Source organism: Maylandia zebra, linkage group LG5 (assembly GCF_041146795.1).
Source record: "Maylandia zebra isolate NMK-2024a linkage group LG5, Mzebra_GT3a, whole genome shotgun sequence".
Taxonomy (NCBI): domain Eukaryota; kingdom Metazoa; phylum Chordata; class Actinopteri; order Cichliformes; family Cichlidae; genus Maylandia; species Maylandia zebra.
Window position 1 is genome coordinate 26,459,344 of NC_135171.1, and position 16,334 is coordinate 26,475,677.

The 16,334-nt window shown below is 40.5% G+C and overlaps 2 protein-coding genes across 4 annotated transcripts; one reads left to right on the top strand and one right to left on the bottom strand.

Annotated features, from left to right (window-relative positions):
- The first annotated feature begins 119 nt into the window (after window positions 1-119).
- LOC143418642 (uncharacterized) lies at window positions 120-2,110 on the top strand. The gene is made up of 6 exons (XM_076884126.1): window positions 120-613; window positions 701-763; window positions 863-942; window positions 1,031-1,161; window positions 1,253-1,319; window positions 1,417-2,110. The coding sequence occupies exons 1-6, from the start codon at window positions 540-542 to the stop codon at window positions 1,494-1,496; spliced, it is 495 nt and encodes a 164-aa protein (XP_076740241.1). The 5' UTR covers window positions 120-539; the 3' UTR covers window positions 1,497-2,110.
- h6pd (hexose-6-phosphate dehydrogenase (glucose 1-dehydrogenase)) lies at window positions 2,058-12,076 on the bottom strand. Of its 3 annotated transcripts, none has more exons than XM_076884125.1 (5): window positions 12,033-12,076; window positions 6,070-6,736; window positions 5,857-5,974; window positions 5,457-5,726; window positions 2,058-5,352 (listed from the first exon to the last, which is right to left on the bottom strand). In XM_076884125.1, exons 2-5 carry the CDS (start codon window positions 6,709-6,711, stop codon window positions 4,007-4,009), a joined length of 2,376 nt encoding a protein of 791 aa, XP_076740240.1. In that variant the 5' UTR covers window positions 6,712-6,736; window positions 12,033-12,076; the 3' UTR covers window positions 2,058-4,006. The 3 variants fall into 3 exon arrangements, with proteins under 3 accessions (XP_076740240.1, XP_004548737.2, XP_004548736.2); XM_004548680.4 differs by lacking the exon at window positions 12,033-12,076 and adding an exon at window positions 10,123-10,186; XM_004548679.6 differs by lacking the exon at window positions 12,033-12,076 and adding an exon at window positions 7,761-10,110.
- Between the last annotated feature and the right edge of the window lie 4,258 nt (window positions 12,077-16,334).

Sequence of the window (16,334 nt, forward strand, 5' to 3'; positions counted from 1 at the left end):
TGCACACCTGGAGTCAGTGTTTCTTTATGAATCGTAGTTTGTGTGGAGAGGATCGGCCTCACATCCAGCCCTGTATCCGCCCAGTTTCTACCATACATGGTCGATGCTAACCTCATGAATAGAAAGTTACCGATCACTGTATTTCTCTGTGCCAGTGCAGCCGCCATGAGTCAGTATAATGCAGTAAGCGATTAAACCCAGTAGCCAAGTATCAGAAGTTCAGGCCTGTGCATTCCGGGAGTGGGTGAGGGGGTAAAAGTGATGGCGAAAGGGCGCTGAAGAAATCTCATACAATTTCAGAGTGTTAGCGAGTTTTAACAAAAATAATTTATAAGCGTCTAAAATGTTAAAACCAACTTTAAAAAAAATTTAAGCATAACTTATTGGGGCAAATGTTCTGAGTTCAAGGAGTAAAAAGTGCAGGCTTGGACAGGATGAAATACAATCCTTCCTCTGGTCAACAAGGGCGTTTGGCACTTTAATACAACACGTGCCAGGGACAGTGTTACAGTACATACGCGTCTGGATGTGCAGCATCCATGTTTCTTTACTTGCTGGTCTTCATGGCATTTCACAGCAGCAGATGGATACCAAAGAATCAGAGATTAAGATTGTAAGTACTCTCATACATAAAGATTTCAGAATGACTTTCTGTTTACTATGACCTTAATCTATTTTCCGTTCACTTCCCCCTTCACAGTCAACTACTGAATGTACTGTTCATCACAATTGTTCTGGTTCCTCAGTTCTACGTGATGGGAAGGTAAGTGGGACGCAGGCAATGGCATCATGCCATACAGCCCGCAGGTTACTCATACAAGAAGGAACATGAAGTTAACAATGGTTTCTATTTTGGTTAAAGGCCCAAATCCTCAAGATACTGCAGGCAGCCCCTTCTGAACAACCTGTCAGCCTCAGTTGCTCTGTCCTTGATGGCTTCAGGTAAGTCTCCTCAGCTCAGCAGTCCCAAAGCAGATACTCTCACAGCATTTACACAGGTTTAATAGGAACAGTGATTGTTTTTTTCAAGGTTTTGCAGTGATATTCACACTGACAGACCCAGTTCATCAGAGCTTGTGGGCTGCCTACCATGTGTTTGGTCTACTGTCATGTGGCCAAGGTTTGTGCACTACTATCCTGACTCTGACAGCAGCAGCATGTGTAAGAAAAAAAAAAGCAATATTAGCCAGTTCAACCCCTCAAAAAAACTCCTGCAGCATATCAATGATTTCTATGTACGGTATGTTCACAGGCCAAAACCACCCCTGAGCTGTACTACATGTCCCTTGTCCTAACAGTGGTCTCTGCTATCAGTACAGGTGAAAGACAACTCTCCCTTTCTCTTGCACACTGGATAATTCATTCATTCATAAAATCTTCATTTCGAAGGACTAACACCTGCTTCTGTCCGTTCAGGTTTTTTCATGGTCAGAGGAGGACTGTGGCTAACCAACAGGCACTCTGTGACAGATCCAAGCAGAAACAATGAGTTATAAAACACTCCAGCTGTCCCACAATGATATGTGACACTACACATGTAAAGAATTCATGAGGGCTCCTTGCCACCAGCAGCTTGTAATTTTAAACCAGGAGAAAGAAAAAGGGAAAGTGACTTAATCCAGCTCACATTTTTTTAATGCACACTTCAGAAAAGCAGCTGTTGATTTTCTTTTTGCACCGAGGAAATGTATTTCATGTAACAATTTATTACTAAAAAAAACAATATTTCATACAGTAGATTTGACATGATTACAAGCAATGGTGTGACTGTAAATTCTGAACTGGATTTTTCTTATTACTGAAGCTACAATAACTGACTTCTCACAATTCAGTTTCCCAGGTGAAATTTTGAAATTAACTGTAAATTCAGTTAATCGTTTGCCTATTAAATAAATTTTTTCTGTATTGTCTTGTTTTTAAATGGCAGGTGCTACTAAATTTGTTAAACACCATATTCACAACAGACTAATATAGCTAAAGAGATGACGGATGTGTTTAGCATGTTTTCTTACTTTGTTCCTAATCTTGAGGCACAAAGACAACACCACTGCTGACACTTAGTGGAATTGAGCTTTTATTTAAAGATGGTCTTCAATAAAGAAACCAAAAATATGATGTAGTGTTAATGTTGTTTTCAATCATTTTGACTCAAAAGCACCTCCAGGTTACATTAATAGAAGAAAAATGTGATCCGAGTATGGGAATGTGATTATCTCTTTAGTAAAACACATATTTTACATCACCTGATTGTGTATGTATGGCAGTACCACTCCACAGAATAAAACATTCATCCAATAAGAGCAGATTATACAGTAAACTGGATATCTTTAAATTCACCTGAGATCAGTTATAATTCACACATACAAACACCTTAATTCATCCGTGTGTTGTAACTGTCTTCCAGCAACACAACAATCGTCTGCGCTGTGTAATTTGCAAAGGAAACTTCATATATTCCTCTAGATTCCCACTCACTTCACACTTAGACTTAAATGATCAAAAATCTTCATATGCATTTCTCACACACTCACACACACACACACACACACACACACACATAAAAAAATACTCATATGAGGTTAAAACTTTTAAGAACATGGACCAATGATTTCATTAATGACAAATTACATACACTCAGCATCCCTTCTAACTCATTTCTGGTTTATAGTACCGTGTTAAACCTACGCCATAACCTATCCTTTGGCCTGACATGCACTGTCAACAGGTGTGACAGGTATGTTTGGTAATATCCTCTGTAAACACAGATTATTGATTAGCACCAGTATAATTCCTCTATTTAACAAAATCTAATAGGCTGTAATTGTATAGCCTGCTTATTGTGCTAATGAAAGTGGATACATGCTGTTATTCTTGTTTCCCAAGCTCCAACATAACTTTTAAAAAAGTGATTCTTTGCCTTCATAAACTCAAATAATTTTGAGTAAAATGAAACTAAAATATATAAAAATATATATAAAAGGTTTATTTATTCATATAATTTATCATTAAGGAAAATATGCTAGGTGCTAGGTTAATGCTTGGTATAAACTAAATGTGTACCAATCAAGTAATTATGTAACAAATGCTTGGAAAATATACATGTAATCAAATTACCTAAAGTCAGCATTTTGGGCATAAATATTTTTTGGGTGCACCTGTATAGACTGAGTCGTTTCTGAACTCTTATCTACTTCTTGCGGTGCTGTAAAGCTAACTATTTATCAAGATTTCCCATATGGAAAAGATATATATAAATCTTATAAAGTTTGTATCTGTCTTGTGTGAAACTTGTATGAAAAGCATACAAAAATTATATAATGAAACTTGTATGTTTTGGATACTTACTAAAGCAATATATGAAAATAATGAGAAAGTGGCCACTTTCATGAGTAAATCATATAAGTTTTTACTATTTCTTTTCCATATGGGTTATTATCTCCAAGTCCAACATAAACGGCTCAGTTTCACTTGTAATGGAAGTTCAATGCACCAGCGTACAATGCAAACTATGTCCGCTCACTATGGTTGCGATGCAGATTTATTGCAGTGCAATAAACTAGGCTTAACTCTAAAGTTAGGGCTATCGTCACATTATAAAACACTTACACCTTACATTCACCTTGTGGAAAACTCCTGTTCCATTAGTCAAGCCTTACTGAAGACGAGCAGTTCTTTAAATGTAAGAAACCACAAACGTCTTCGCTGCTTCACAACCACATGGACACCAACAAAGGGCTGTTTTCAACAATGTTCTACTGATTTCCTATTTTGATCAAGTTTGGTCTATGTATACACTGTTATGATCTCAAACGGTGCGCTGGAGGGAAATAAATTAGAAGCCTGAAAGAGTTTAGCAGTTCTGCTCAGTACATGTGATTTGAGTTAATAACCTTTCCTATATGGTCCTCCTATATGTGCTGGTTCATATATTCTTTCTCATCAACCAACAGTCCAATTAAAGCAGCTCCAAAGACATTTGTCTGATTGCAAGGTAGAGATTACATTCTTATCCTAAAAGTGCATCATAGTCTATGTACCAAACAAGGTTACCATTAGTAGGCTTCACACCAGTGACAGGCCATTTGTCTGGGTTGTCCTTCACGCGGCTCAGCTGGGTGATCAGCTCGTGTTTGCCTTTGCCCATCACCAAAAGGGCAACTTTGCGGGCTCGATTAATGACATTAAAGGTGAGGCTCATACGCTGGTGTGGCTTGGAGGGGCTCTCAGTGAGGGCCACCAGACTATCGCCAAGTTCATCAGCTTTGCCACCGGGGAACAAAGAGGCTGTGTGGCCATCATAGCCGACACCCAGCAGTACAAAGTGGAAGCTGGAGCTGTTAACCAATTTAACGAGTTGCTTCTCATACATTAGCGCTCCTCCATCTTCCTCCACACATAGGCGCTGGTTGAGATGCACTGGCATGGGGTGGATGTTGTAATACGGGATTCTCACATGTTGCAGTAGATGGTCATGCAAGTTGCGGAAGTTGGACTCCAGTTCCGTCGGCAGCACGCAGCGCTCGTCCACCATCCAAACATGTGTGTTCCTCCAGGGGAAGGTGAAATGGTGATCGGCCAACCTGTGAAACAGAGCAAGGGGAGTAGATCCACCGGAGAGGGCGAGATGGAAAACACCACCCTCATAAATAGCTGCCTCTGCTGCTTCCTGAATATCTGCAGCGAGCTTGTCAACAAGCTGCTCGGCCCATGCAGACACCATTTCAGAACTGCGAAATTTACCTTGCATCACTTGGAAACCATTTGTGGATGTGCCACCCATATGATCAGTACTGATTATCACCACCTCATTGTTGTAGGTAACGTCTTTCCCTTTCAGATGGATGTCCAGCACGTCTGCATTATCAGCACCACCTGGGTAGATGCGCGGAAATGTGCTGGCTAAACTGCTGAGCAGCGGTGTCCATAAGTCCCAGGAAGCCAACAGGTTCTCTGTACTAATGAAGCTATTCTTCTGTCCCAAAAAGATGTGAGAAATAAGTTCTGCATAAGCTTCCTTCTGCTCCATTGGAATCTGGATGTAGAAGTCTGAAATAGGCAATCCAAAAACGTTGACGTCTTTGTGCTCCGTCACTTCCTTCCACTCACTGTCTACTAGAGCTGGCTTGAACAAATTCTTACTAACAAGAATTGCTGGATATTGAAGGCTGCCATGTCCAAAGTAGAAAACTATCTGCTTGGGCTTGCAGTGAACGTTATTGTGGTTTTGAACACAAAATATGTCATTTTTAAAAAGAACACGTGCGTATCCCACCCGCTCATCTAGCATCTTCCCTGAGATCAAAAGGATCGGCATGCCTTCATATTGTGCGTCATCAATCTGTGCGAGTACAGCTAAAAAATAGAAACACGAGTAAATATTAGCATCTAAACAGTGAAGGAGATGTAATGCAGCACACTTACAGCAGAATGTAAGGAGACAAACTTTCAGTACTTGCCTGCAAATGTTGGAGTGTGACTGACGTGATCTTTGGTCTTATTCAGCTCCTGCTGAACTTCTGCTTTGTAAGTTTGGTACTGACCGATCACAGCTTGATTCTTTCCTAAAGGAAGCATGGAACTAAGGATCTGCAGCTTGTTTCCAAGGACTTCCTCACTTCTGCTCACGTTCTTGGGAAGCCTCATGGTCAACAGTGTCATGACCTCAGTCAGGTGGTTCTGTAGCACATCCCTGATGACCCCATACTGGTCATAGAAGGCAATGCGACCTTTTGAGGAGAAAATAACAAAGACAGGGTAAGAATACATGATTCAATCACCAAAAAAAAAAATGTCTATGATTTACCCATGTCTCAAAATACCGTAGTAATTAAGAGAGTTGATAAACCCTTTAATCACCTTTAACATCCAGAGTCTCTTTCAGTACAATCTCCACTCTCTCGATGTGGTGCTTGTTCCAGATGGGATCAAGTAATTTTTTGTTTTGTATTCTAAAAGGAAGCATCTTTGAAACCACCTTTGGAAAAAAGGAAACATAAGATGTTTGGATTTGGATTCAGATTCATTTAAGAGTCAAGGGTGGAAGGCATGCACTGTGTAGGACTTCCATACCTGTTTCCCCAAGTAGTGGTCAATTCTGTACATTTCTTCTTCCGTCAGTGAGCTGCGAAGTTGAGATGCCAGTACCTGAGCACTCCCGTAGTCATGTCCAAAAGGTTTTTCAAGCACCACCCTCAGCCAAGCCCCACTTTTTGGCCTGCAACTACTATTAATCTTCTCAGCAATATCTGCATATGCAAAAGCTGGTACAGAGAGGTAAAAGAGCCTGCCTGCCTCCGTCATTCCCTCTTCTTGAAGCTGTTGCTCAATGTGCTTGGCCAGATCCTGATAGTCCTCTAATGACTTTAGTTGGCGATACTGTGCGAGCCGCAGAAACTGGTCTTTCAGCAGAGCACAGCGCTCCTGAGAAACATCCTTTGAGCAGGAGACTGCCTTCAGAATCTCAAAGAGCACTGGTGTGGCCTTTTCAGTGGGGGACTGTCCCCCGCCATAGAAAGAAAAGGTGTTTCCACTACTGACTTGGTTGATATACAGCTGGAAGAATCCCTGCCACAGGTACTTCTTCGCCAGGTCACCCGTGCCTCCCACTATGACTACCGAAACATGGCCAGGTCTCTGTGCTTCCTCGCCCTCCTTACCATTTCCTCCCTGGGTGCACAACGCGACCAGGAGGAAGAACACAGTCAAAAACATTGTCCGGTCCTAATGGTCCAAACCCCTGTATGAACACAGCAATGAAAGAAGGGCATTCATCTCAGGAACACTATGCAATAGCAGATTATATTAAAGCTAGACAAAGTTTGCAGATTGTTTTCATAAGCTAATCGTTCAAGTGAATAGTTGTCTGTGTCTATGTGACAGCCCTGCAACAGTATGATAACTGGTCAGCTGTGACACACAGTGGCAGCCACCGTGGGGAATATTTTCTTGGCACACTTTGTACCAAGCATGTTTTAAACACCCTAGCCTACCTGAATATTGTTGCTAACCATGTCCATCCTTTTAAAAGCTCATTGTACCCATCTTCTCATGGCTATTTCCAACAGGTTAATGTGCTATGTCAAAGAGCTCAACTGGTTTCTTGAACATTGACAATTAATTCACTGTATGCAAATGGACTCCACAGTGACAAGTTCTTCATCCAGCAGAGCACCTTTGGGATGTGGTAATTCACATCATTGATGTGCAGCAACAAATCTGGAGCAATAAAACCTTTACAGCACCATAGATATGCTATGAAGAATTAAGGCAGCTCTAAAGGCAAAGGAGGATCTGACCCGGTGCTAAGAAGATGTAACTAACAGCCAGTGGGTGTATTTGTGACATACAGAGTGCCGTCTGACAAGAAAAGCCCCCAAAACGGTCAGTTTTACTAACCTGATGCATAAACAAACAGTTAATCAGAATATTTGAATATTGATTTTCTGTTCATCAACTTTCAGCTCTGAGCGCTTCATAAAAGAAATTCCTCTGGTTACAAAGTCAAATGAAATATTAACAGAGACATTAATGCAGTTACGCTCGTGATGTAATATACATGCAATGTCTGTCTTTGGTCATATCGACTGTCCAAAATATCATGTGCAAAATAATGTTTAAAGCATATCACTTAATACAGTACACAACCATCAACTTGTATGCCAGAAATCTAAGAAATATGCCAGACAACCATTTTAAAAAGCAACAGTTAGCAGTGGTAAATGTATATAAATAGAGCTAAAAAAAAAAACAACAACCCATACTTAGCAAAATCTCTGTCCTGAGCTTTTCCGAAGTCCCTTGAGAGGCAGAGATACTGTCATGAGTGTAATGATTACCGGATACTGGTGGATAAGGGGCGTAGCTTTTGCACTTTGCTCGGGGCGTTGAGCTTCCAGTACAAGAGCTGAGCTGTTCTTGGCGTTTTGGGGAAATCCAAATAACTTACTGATGATTTTTCAAGGACCTGCAAACATTTATTGAGCAAGTAACACATTTAATGGGAGCAAAGGGGATCCCATGCTCTGCTGGATGAACACAGGGTCACAAACTGTAATCAGAGGGGAACAGTCTGAGAACAGGCAAACAATCCGCACTCATTAATATCCAAAACACCGCTATCAGGCACACGAAAATCTCTTAAAGGTATCTGTTGAACTTTGTTTTCTCACCGCAAAATGTGACTATGACGGAGAGTGAAAATTATTCACAGTGAACTGAAAACCAGCAGAAAGAGGCTGATTTTATTACGGAGTGCAATATCTGGAATCGCTGCAGCTTGCATGTTTGCACAATGCAAAGCAAACCGCAAAGGCCACCCTCATGAAGGCAGGCTGCTTCAGCGGCAGCTGATTTTTTTGTTTTACTTTTTTTAGAAGTACTGCAGTCATCAAAACTGTTGGTACTATTTCTTTGTAGTATTTTGTTTATATTGTAATCCTCCCTCACAGATCAGCAGCTTTTTAATATTTTTTGCTTCTTTAGGGTTCTTCTGTAGCTCTGACCTACATGTGACACTTTGTTCCTCGTCAGTCAAAAGCTACTTTCATTTTCTTTCCTCTTTAAATCAGCACAGACAATCTTCCTTGAGTCTTCCTGACTCATCTATCCGTGAAACTCTTTATAAATAGCAAAGGGGAAAAACAGGGAAAGACTGCATCTTCTGTTCTACCGTGCACATACGATCAAGTGACTATCCCATATCTTATATTCAAAAACCCGCCAGGCACTGGTGAAATTCTGTGGACATGAAGTGCTTTTTCCAGGTGCCAAGTTAAACGGCATTAGACAGAGTCCACTGACGATCAGCACAATAAAAGATTTGTCTGACAACTGAGGAGTATTGATGAGGACTGGAAAAAGCACTGAAGAGATATCCTGTGTTCGCTTTCTGTCATTGTGGTGAGATCTGTCACAGTCAAGCCTTAAGAAGAAACTCCAGATCAAACTGCTATTAATACTAATTCAAACGCTCACTTATGGATATTAAAAAAAACTATAGAACCTATTCATTCATCCTATATTACCAATAAGTAATTTCAGTTACAAAATATAATGCGAACACCAAAGGTCACCTCATGAAAGGAGCTCTCAGTATAGCAGGACTTATTGAAATGTGGTCTGACTTTCATCTAAACTGCATGTAGAGACAAAACTCTACTCACTGGCACTTTATTACGCACACCTTGCTAGCACTGAGTTGACTGTGGGGGGTATTTGGGTACAAAGAATTCATTATTGGTGTTTAGGAAACCAGCTTGAGATGATTTGAGCTTTGAGATGTGGTGAGTTATCCCACAGTCATCAGAAGATGGGTACACTGTGGTCATAAAGACACGGACATGGTCAGCAAGATTTCACAGGTAGACCACCTGAGTAATAAAAAGTGTACCAAGAAACCAGTTTCTGAAATGCTCACAACAACAACAATTATGTCAACTTCAAAGTCATATAAATCACTTTTCTTCTCCCATTCTGATGCTCAGCAGGCCAGCCCCTCCTGACCGTCCCTACACGCTTAAAAGCACTGAGTGGCTGCCATATTGGATTGGCTGATTAGATATTTTGAGTTAAGGAGCAGCTAAACAAGTGCACTTAGTAAACTGCCCGGTCCATATGAGCACTTTCAGCAGCAGCAATCTGCAGGGGGAGTTTTAGATCACCCCCTTCTTTTTTCCTGAGCATTTTAAACGGCGAAAAAGCAAATACAATAACTAGTGCAGTAAACATAAATGCTGCTGACAGAGCTCAGCTGCCACCAGCTGTGTAACGTCCACAGGGATTTGATCCGAAATTCACAAGCCATCGCTACAAACTGTAAAACTGTACATAGACACAGATGCTGCATTGAAGCCGCCTGCTTTCCACACAGTCGCTCGCCTTCCTGGCACAACAAGCAAAAAAAACCACGACGTCACATGAAGGGTGGACAACATGTTTATCCCACGAGTCCACCTGCTAGCTGTCCCACTTCACTTCCGCTACCTACACATAATACACACGGCTCTGCAAGCGTCTCGGTAAAAGTACAGCCGTGTCGACGCTACAAAAACACGCGAAGCAACTAAAGCAGAAATGTTCGCAACAGACGCACTCTTTAAAAAGTTACAACTGGAAACGACGAACCTGCCCGGTGGCGAAGGCTACCGCGCGCTCTTCCTGTACCAGTCACGTGACACCCCTCAATCCAAAGGCAGGCTGCTAACATGATAAATACATGTTTTCCAAGACTTTGAGCTTCCTCTGCGCAGTTCTTTTGAATGATGCCGTTTGAAAACATTACCATGTTGACTAGCGTGTTGCAGGGTGTCATAAAATACAATTGTAAGGATGGTTTGTTAATGAGTGTCCCGAAAACCTTGAGTTGAAGTCAAGGTTGACTGAGTTTACGCACTGGAGGCATTAAAACATCATGGCAAGTGTCAAGGACCAGACTCACGGTCAGAATCACTTTGAAACTCGATTTGTATAAACCAGCTTATATTTGGAGAGGTAAAGTAGGAATTAAACGGTTCTTTGATTTACCTGAAAATGTCATGTTTTAATTTTAACCAAATACTTTCATATATGTTTTAGAGTTTTTTCTTTAAGAATAACACACTTTAAAATCTGAGGCGGTCTTAAATAAACTATTAAACATTAACGCCCACAAAAACAACATGTTATATTGTTTCAATCCAGCATGAAAGTTGAATGAAAACTGCTTTCCCCCCATTTTTCAATACTTTCACGTTAAAAAGTAGTCTACAATTTTTTTTTTTTGCATTATTGTAAAATTTAACTAAATGCCGTTCAGAAATTGGCACTAATTATCTTTTGCAACATGAACTTTTTTAAATTATTATTATTAGTGAGTTCTCAAATGTGGGACAGGGTGGTTTTATGGCCTCCATATTTTAACTAGCCAGAAACTCACACTATAGATTGTAATTCACTTTGATGGTAAGAATGACCTGTCCTTGATATATGAAGTAAAAATTTTTACTGAAATTATTGTATATTGCCAAATATAAAATGAAACAGTCCCGTTTGCCCTTTATTGCACTTATATTGATTTCATAAAGAATCCACAGTTCAGGGTCAAGAGCCCAGCGCATGAGGATGAATATCTCACCGTGTTATATGACTTTTATCAGCTGTTCTGAGTCCCTGTCTGTTGCTCATGACTTGGTGGCAGATGCACTCTGCAGCGTTTTGCTGTAACAAGGGCGACCCCTGTTGGTGTCTGAGCGATACAGCTGTTCTACTCGTGTCCTCCCCTTCACCCTCTGAAAACTCAAAATACTTCGTCTCAGACTTAAAAATAACGTGGTTAAATAATCTGCCTTTCATCTGCAACTATAGAAAAATAGAATTACTTAATTAAGAGATTTTAACTGGATGGCATTCACTGCATTATTCAGCTGTCTCATGTCATCATGCCTACCTCGGACAAAGCAGGTGTCCTTTTGGCTGAATAATGATCTGATTGTTGTGGACCACACTGCCAGTAGTCCTTTCTGGTCCTCCCTTGTATTTTGGCTGAACAGATGTGGTTGTTTCAGCAGCTTTGAATCAGCGGGGTCATGTGTGTGTGAGTTAACAGCTAGTTAACTTCTCAACCTCTCAGAATCAGATTTAAAATCTTACTTTCTAACTTAGCTGGAAGTGTTTGTATTGCATGGATTTGGACACTTCTAGGCAAAGTACTTGTTAAACAATCTCACCACAGCATCCTTCAGTAGATGTTCAGTAGGAGTTTTGGAGCGTTTCAGCACAAAATCTTCCTAAACTACTTTTCCCAAGGTTATAGAATAATTTTGTTGTTTGATCTGTTGTACCAAGTGTGAACTAAATAAATAAATGAAAATGAAATGAAATGAAAATGAAATTTTCAACCTCAGCTTTTAGAAGATTTTAACGTGTTATTAAGCTAGTAGTTAATAACATAACAGGGCTTACAGAAAAAGAATAAATAAATAAATAAAAGAACCACCTAAACCTACAATTATGATTACGACAGGAGGCACACACAAACCAAATAACCTCACTACTACCTTACAAACAGCTGTAATGCCGGTGATCAAACCTCCCAAGTTGGCTGGCTACTGTGAAGTGTAAACAGTCAACAGGATGGAGCATCCTGTGTTTGTGTGTGTCACAGACTGTGTGTGTGCGGAGGGGAGGGGAGTGTGTTGCAAAAGAAAAAGAGCCCATGCAGAGTGTGCTAGGCCAGCTGTCACAGCTATAACCTCGACTTGAGAGCAAGCTGGAGGGCCACCGTCTGTGTGTGTGTGTGTTGCCACCCCACATCCCCCAGACATTCCCCACAACCCCTGGCTTCCTTCCTCCCCTTTGTTAAGCCTGCGGGGCAGACTTTGTCAAGCTGAGCACACAAACTGATGCATATGAATGCGTGCCGTCATCTTTATTAGGCCCCCTTGCCAACACCCATTACATTTAACACGGGTCTTTACTGAAGGAGATTTCACTCTCAGTCATGCTCTCATCCCCCAACTCACTCTCAGGCATGTAGGATTAAAGCAGCCGCAGTCTGGGAGAAATCCGAATACACAACCTGTTGCATGCTAATAAGGAAACTTAATACTGAGCAATGAACAAAGGCTCATATTTTTTAAATGACTGGTTGTTCCGGCGAGTAATTTTAAAGTTGGTTCAGACTTGTTATTTGATGTTTAGCTTTAAAGGTAAATTTAATTACAGACGGTTTTATATTTCAAAGGTGAGACAAAATGTGTCAAACTGTATTACTTTCTGTTCTTGCAACAAAAAAAAAAATGCCCATATTCTGTGTTGATTTTTCTGCAGCTGCTCTTTGAAGCAGGCAGTGCTGATTGATTGGGGATAAGTCACAAGGAGACATAATCTATGTATGTATGAGTAATGCTTCTGTGTTTTAACCACATTCTCACATTTCTTTTCTTCATATTGCAAAACTTGTCTGAGCGTGTTCTTTCCTTTTGTTTCCAAGTGCTATGTTGCACATAACATAGTGCACAGAGACACCAGACACCCGCCCCAAATTCCAGTTCAGAGAGGCAGTATTTCCAGTGGTGGCATGTGGAGCTTTAAAAAGGAAATCACTGAGGACATGGGGGGGGGGGGATGCACAACCTTTTCAGATAACAGACAGTGAAGAATAAAGACATTTCCATAGCATCTATTCACTGTTTGTAAGACAGATAAATGGGTGTTTTAAAAAACACAACCCCCCAAAAAAACCTAATGTGAGATTATGAGGTTTTGTGGTTTTTATTTAGTTTTCGGTGACATCCTGCCCCTTGCTTGTGTGAAGACATACATACTTTGTGCTCTTGTGCGGAGCTGAGATAACTCCTGTATTTGTCCGTACATGATTTTTGTTTTATATTCTTTTCAAGCTGTGAAACACAACACACGCATGGTGCAATTTTTCTTCCATCAGATAAGTTAAAGGATTTTAGGCTCACAGAAACCCTTTTGAAAGCAGCACGATTATCTCAAACATGTCTCTCATAAAGTGGTAACTGAAACTGAAGTGATTTTCCTGTGATTCAGATTTAGTCATCTCAACAACCTCTTAAAAAAAGCAGCCGTTTCACTGAAACTGTAACCCACATGTTTAAGTAAACTACTGGTTCCATTTAAAGCCAGTTATTTTGACTATAATAATGCAGCAAATGAATACAAATTTTGTAAATGTATTTACCTTAATATTTCCATTTTATGTTACTTTGTATTTCTACTTCACTGCACTTAAATTATTTGGTATTTTGTACAGTATTTACTTTACAGCAGTAGTAATTAGTTACATTTCAAGTTGAGATTTAAATACTTGGATGCTAGTACAGATCAGTCCAGAGGGCGACCCATATGCCGAAAGGCTACAGCAGGGGTCTGGGTTCAGTTCCGGCCCAGGCCATTTCCTGCATGTCATTTCCAGTGTTCTCTGCCCCGCTCTTCCTGTCTGCTTTACTGTTCTGTCATAAAATGAATTAAGACCAAAAAATACAACAAACACACAGGAAATAATAATGAAGAGTGGTTTTAAATTAAACTACCCAGTGGAACAAATGCAGCTCGCAAATAAAGTAAACAAAACAGTAATTTAATCATGTAAAACTGACAATGGTCTTTATTATGTAAGTTCATATTGTTGGTCATTAGTATTTACACTTATTTAAAAGAAAAAGTGATTTTTCACAGGACTCACCCAAGATTAGCTTGTAGGACCACATACTGAAGCAATCACTTTCACTTTGATTTTATCAGTCTCTCTTGTTTCAGTTTGTGAGCGTTTATTTATGCCCAGCTCTCTGAAGGTTGATGTCCGGACCTTCACAGGGCCATCACAGCACCCTGATTCTTTTCTTTTTCAGACATTTAGCTGTAGATTTGCTGCTATGGTTGGGATTATTGTCATGTTGCATGATCCACTTTTGGCCAAGCTTTAGCTGACAGACAAATGGCTTCATATTTGACTCTAGAATACTTTTCTATACAGAGGAGTTCACGGTCAACTACAATGTGCCCAGGGCCTGTGACTGTAAAACAAGCCCAAATCCTTATCCGTTCACTGCCGTGTTTGACGGCTGGTTTGAGGTATTTGCACTGATATGCTTTGTTGGGTTTTCTCCTACTTGGCATTGTGCATTATAGCCAGAAGTCTTGCAGTTAGTTCAGATGCAACTTTGCAAACTTTGCAGAGAAGAGGCAGTGAGTTTGCTGGGATGTCCACTTTTTGAAAGATTGTGGCAGTGTATTAACACACACCTCAGTGCTCCAGAAAACTGCCTTGACTTGAGTTAATCAAGTGCAATTTATCAGCAGCACTTTGCTACTAGTCTTAATTCCTATGGAAGCAGTAAGGATGTGCTTGGTTTTTCATAGAATTGCATAGAGTCCTGCTACTTTATTTAAGTAAATGATTAGAGGGCTTCCTTCACTGTTAGGTGATAGACATAAAAATGCATGCACAAACGTGTGAACTCATCATTTCGTAACAAGGGTTTTGGGGGCTCTCACTGAGAGTGTGGTGGAAAACAGTAGGTGCATTTCATGTTAGTGCTACACAAAAACACCCCAGTGCTTTCAGTGGTGTTCCACTTCTCTGTTTGCTGATACGACAAAAAGTGTAAGGAAAGCGAGGGTATGGGGGAGCCAGGTTTGAATGACATGGTGTTGCTGCCACGACTGTTGTTCACTGACCCACAAAATGCAGGCCCAGCCCCCAGTGTGAAGTACTTTTGTGTTGTCATCACCCTCAGAAGCCTGGGACCTGTGATGGGAGGGTGTTTGAGCGATCTGAGGCGGCAGTCCACTCTCCAGAAGGTTACATGCTCTGTTCGGTGGCTAAAAAGAAGCCTGTATTGTAATGAAAGCATTTGCATACTTTTGTATTAGAGAGGGTATTAACCTCTGACACCTTTGAGAACTGGTTGACAAGAGGCCACTTCTCACAGTCTAAGCGTTAACACACTTGAAAATAACACCTAAGCGTACCTCAGTGTGTATCAAAATCAATAAAGAGAGGAGGAAAAGGTCTGCTTAGGTTTTTGAGATTGAAGTTGGCTTCAAGTGGCCGTTCACCCTCAACAGAGAGTGTTGGAGGATTTGAAAATGAGAGATCTTGTGGATCTTAAGCATGATGTTGGCTCTTTGAGACTGAAAACCAGACCAAATGTTTTTTTTCTTAAAGAGAGTTGCAAAACTAAAGTCTCTTGTGTTGAGTGACTGACATGAAGAAAGTGTTTGGGGAGTCATTAACAAATTGCAGATGGAGAGAAACCAAATGGAGGGACATTTAGAATACTTTTTTGAAGTGAAAAAACAGTGAAAAAAGTTCACTGTTAATTGTTGTAAGCTGTAAAAATAGCCTAAAAGAATTACTCTTATCAGCCCAAAATACACTTTGATTTATAAGCAATTGAAGGAGGGTCATAGAGTCGTAACTCAACCCGCACTTAACTTGTTAATCTATTTCTTTCAGTGGTATCTTTCATTTTGTCTGTTGTATGATTAATGGCCGTGTAGGGTAGCGCTGGACAAGACATTGTTTGACTCTTCAGTTAAATTTTTTTTTACAGGGGTCTTTGTGAGGACCGTTGGCTGTGTATGGCTCTAAGCCTGAGGGGCTCTTCTCTCCAAGTACATGCTGCTTCACAGAGAAGACTTGACTCTGAAATTCCTTCAGATAAGAGTTGCTAGGTGATGTTATTGTTAGATCTTCTTTGTGGTCGCATATTCATATCCAAATTATAAGGTTCTTTATGAGGACTGTCTCATTAGTAGTCATATATTCATACCAGACCACCCCCCTACTTGACCCCTCCTTTACAAGTCGTGGGAAAGACAAGCCC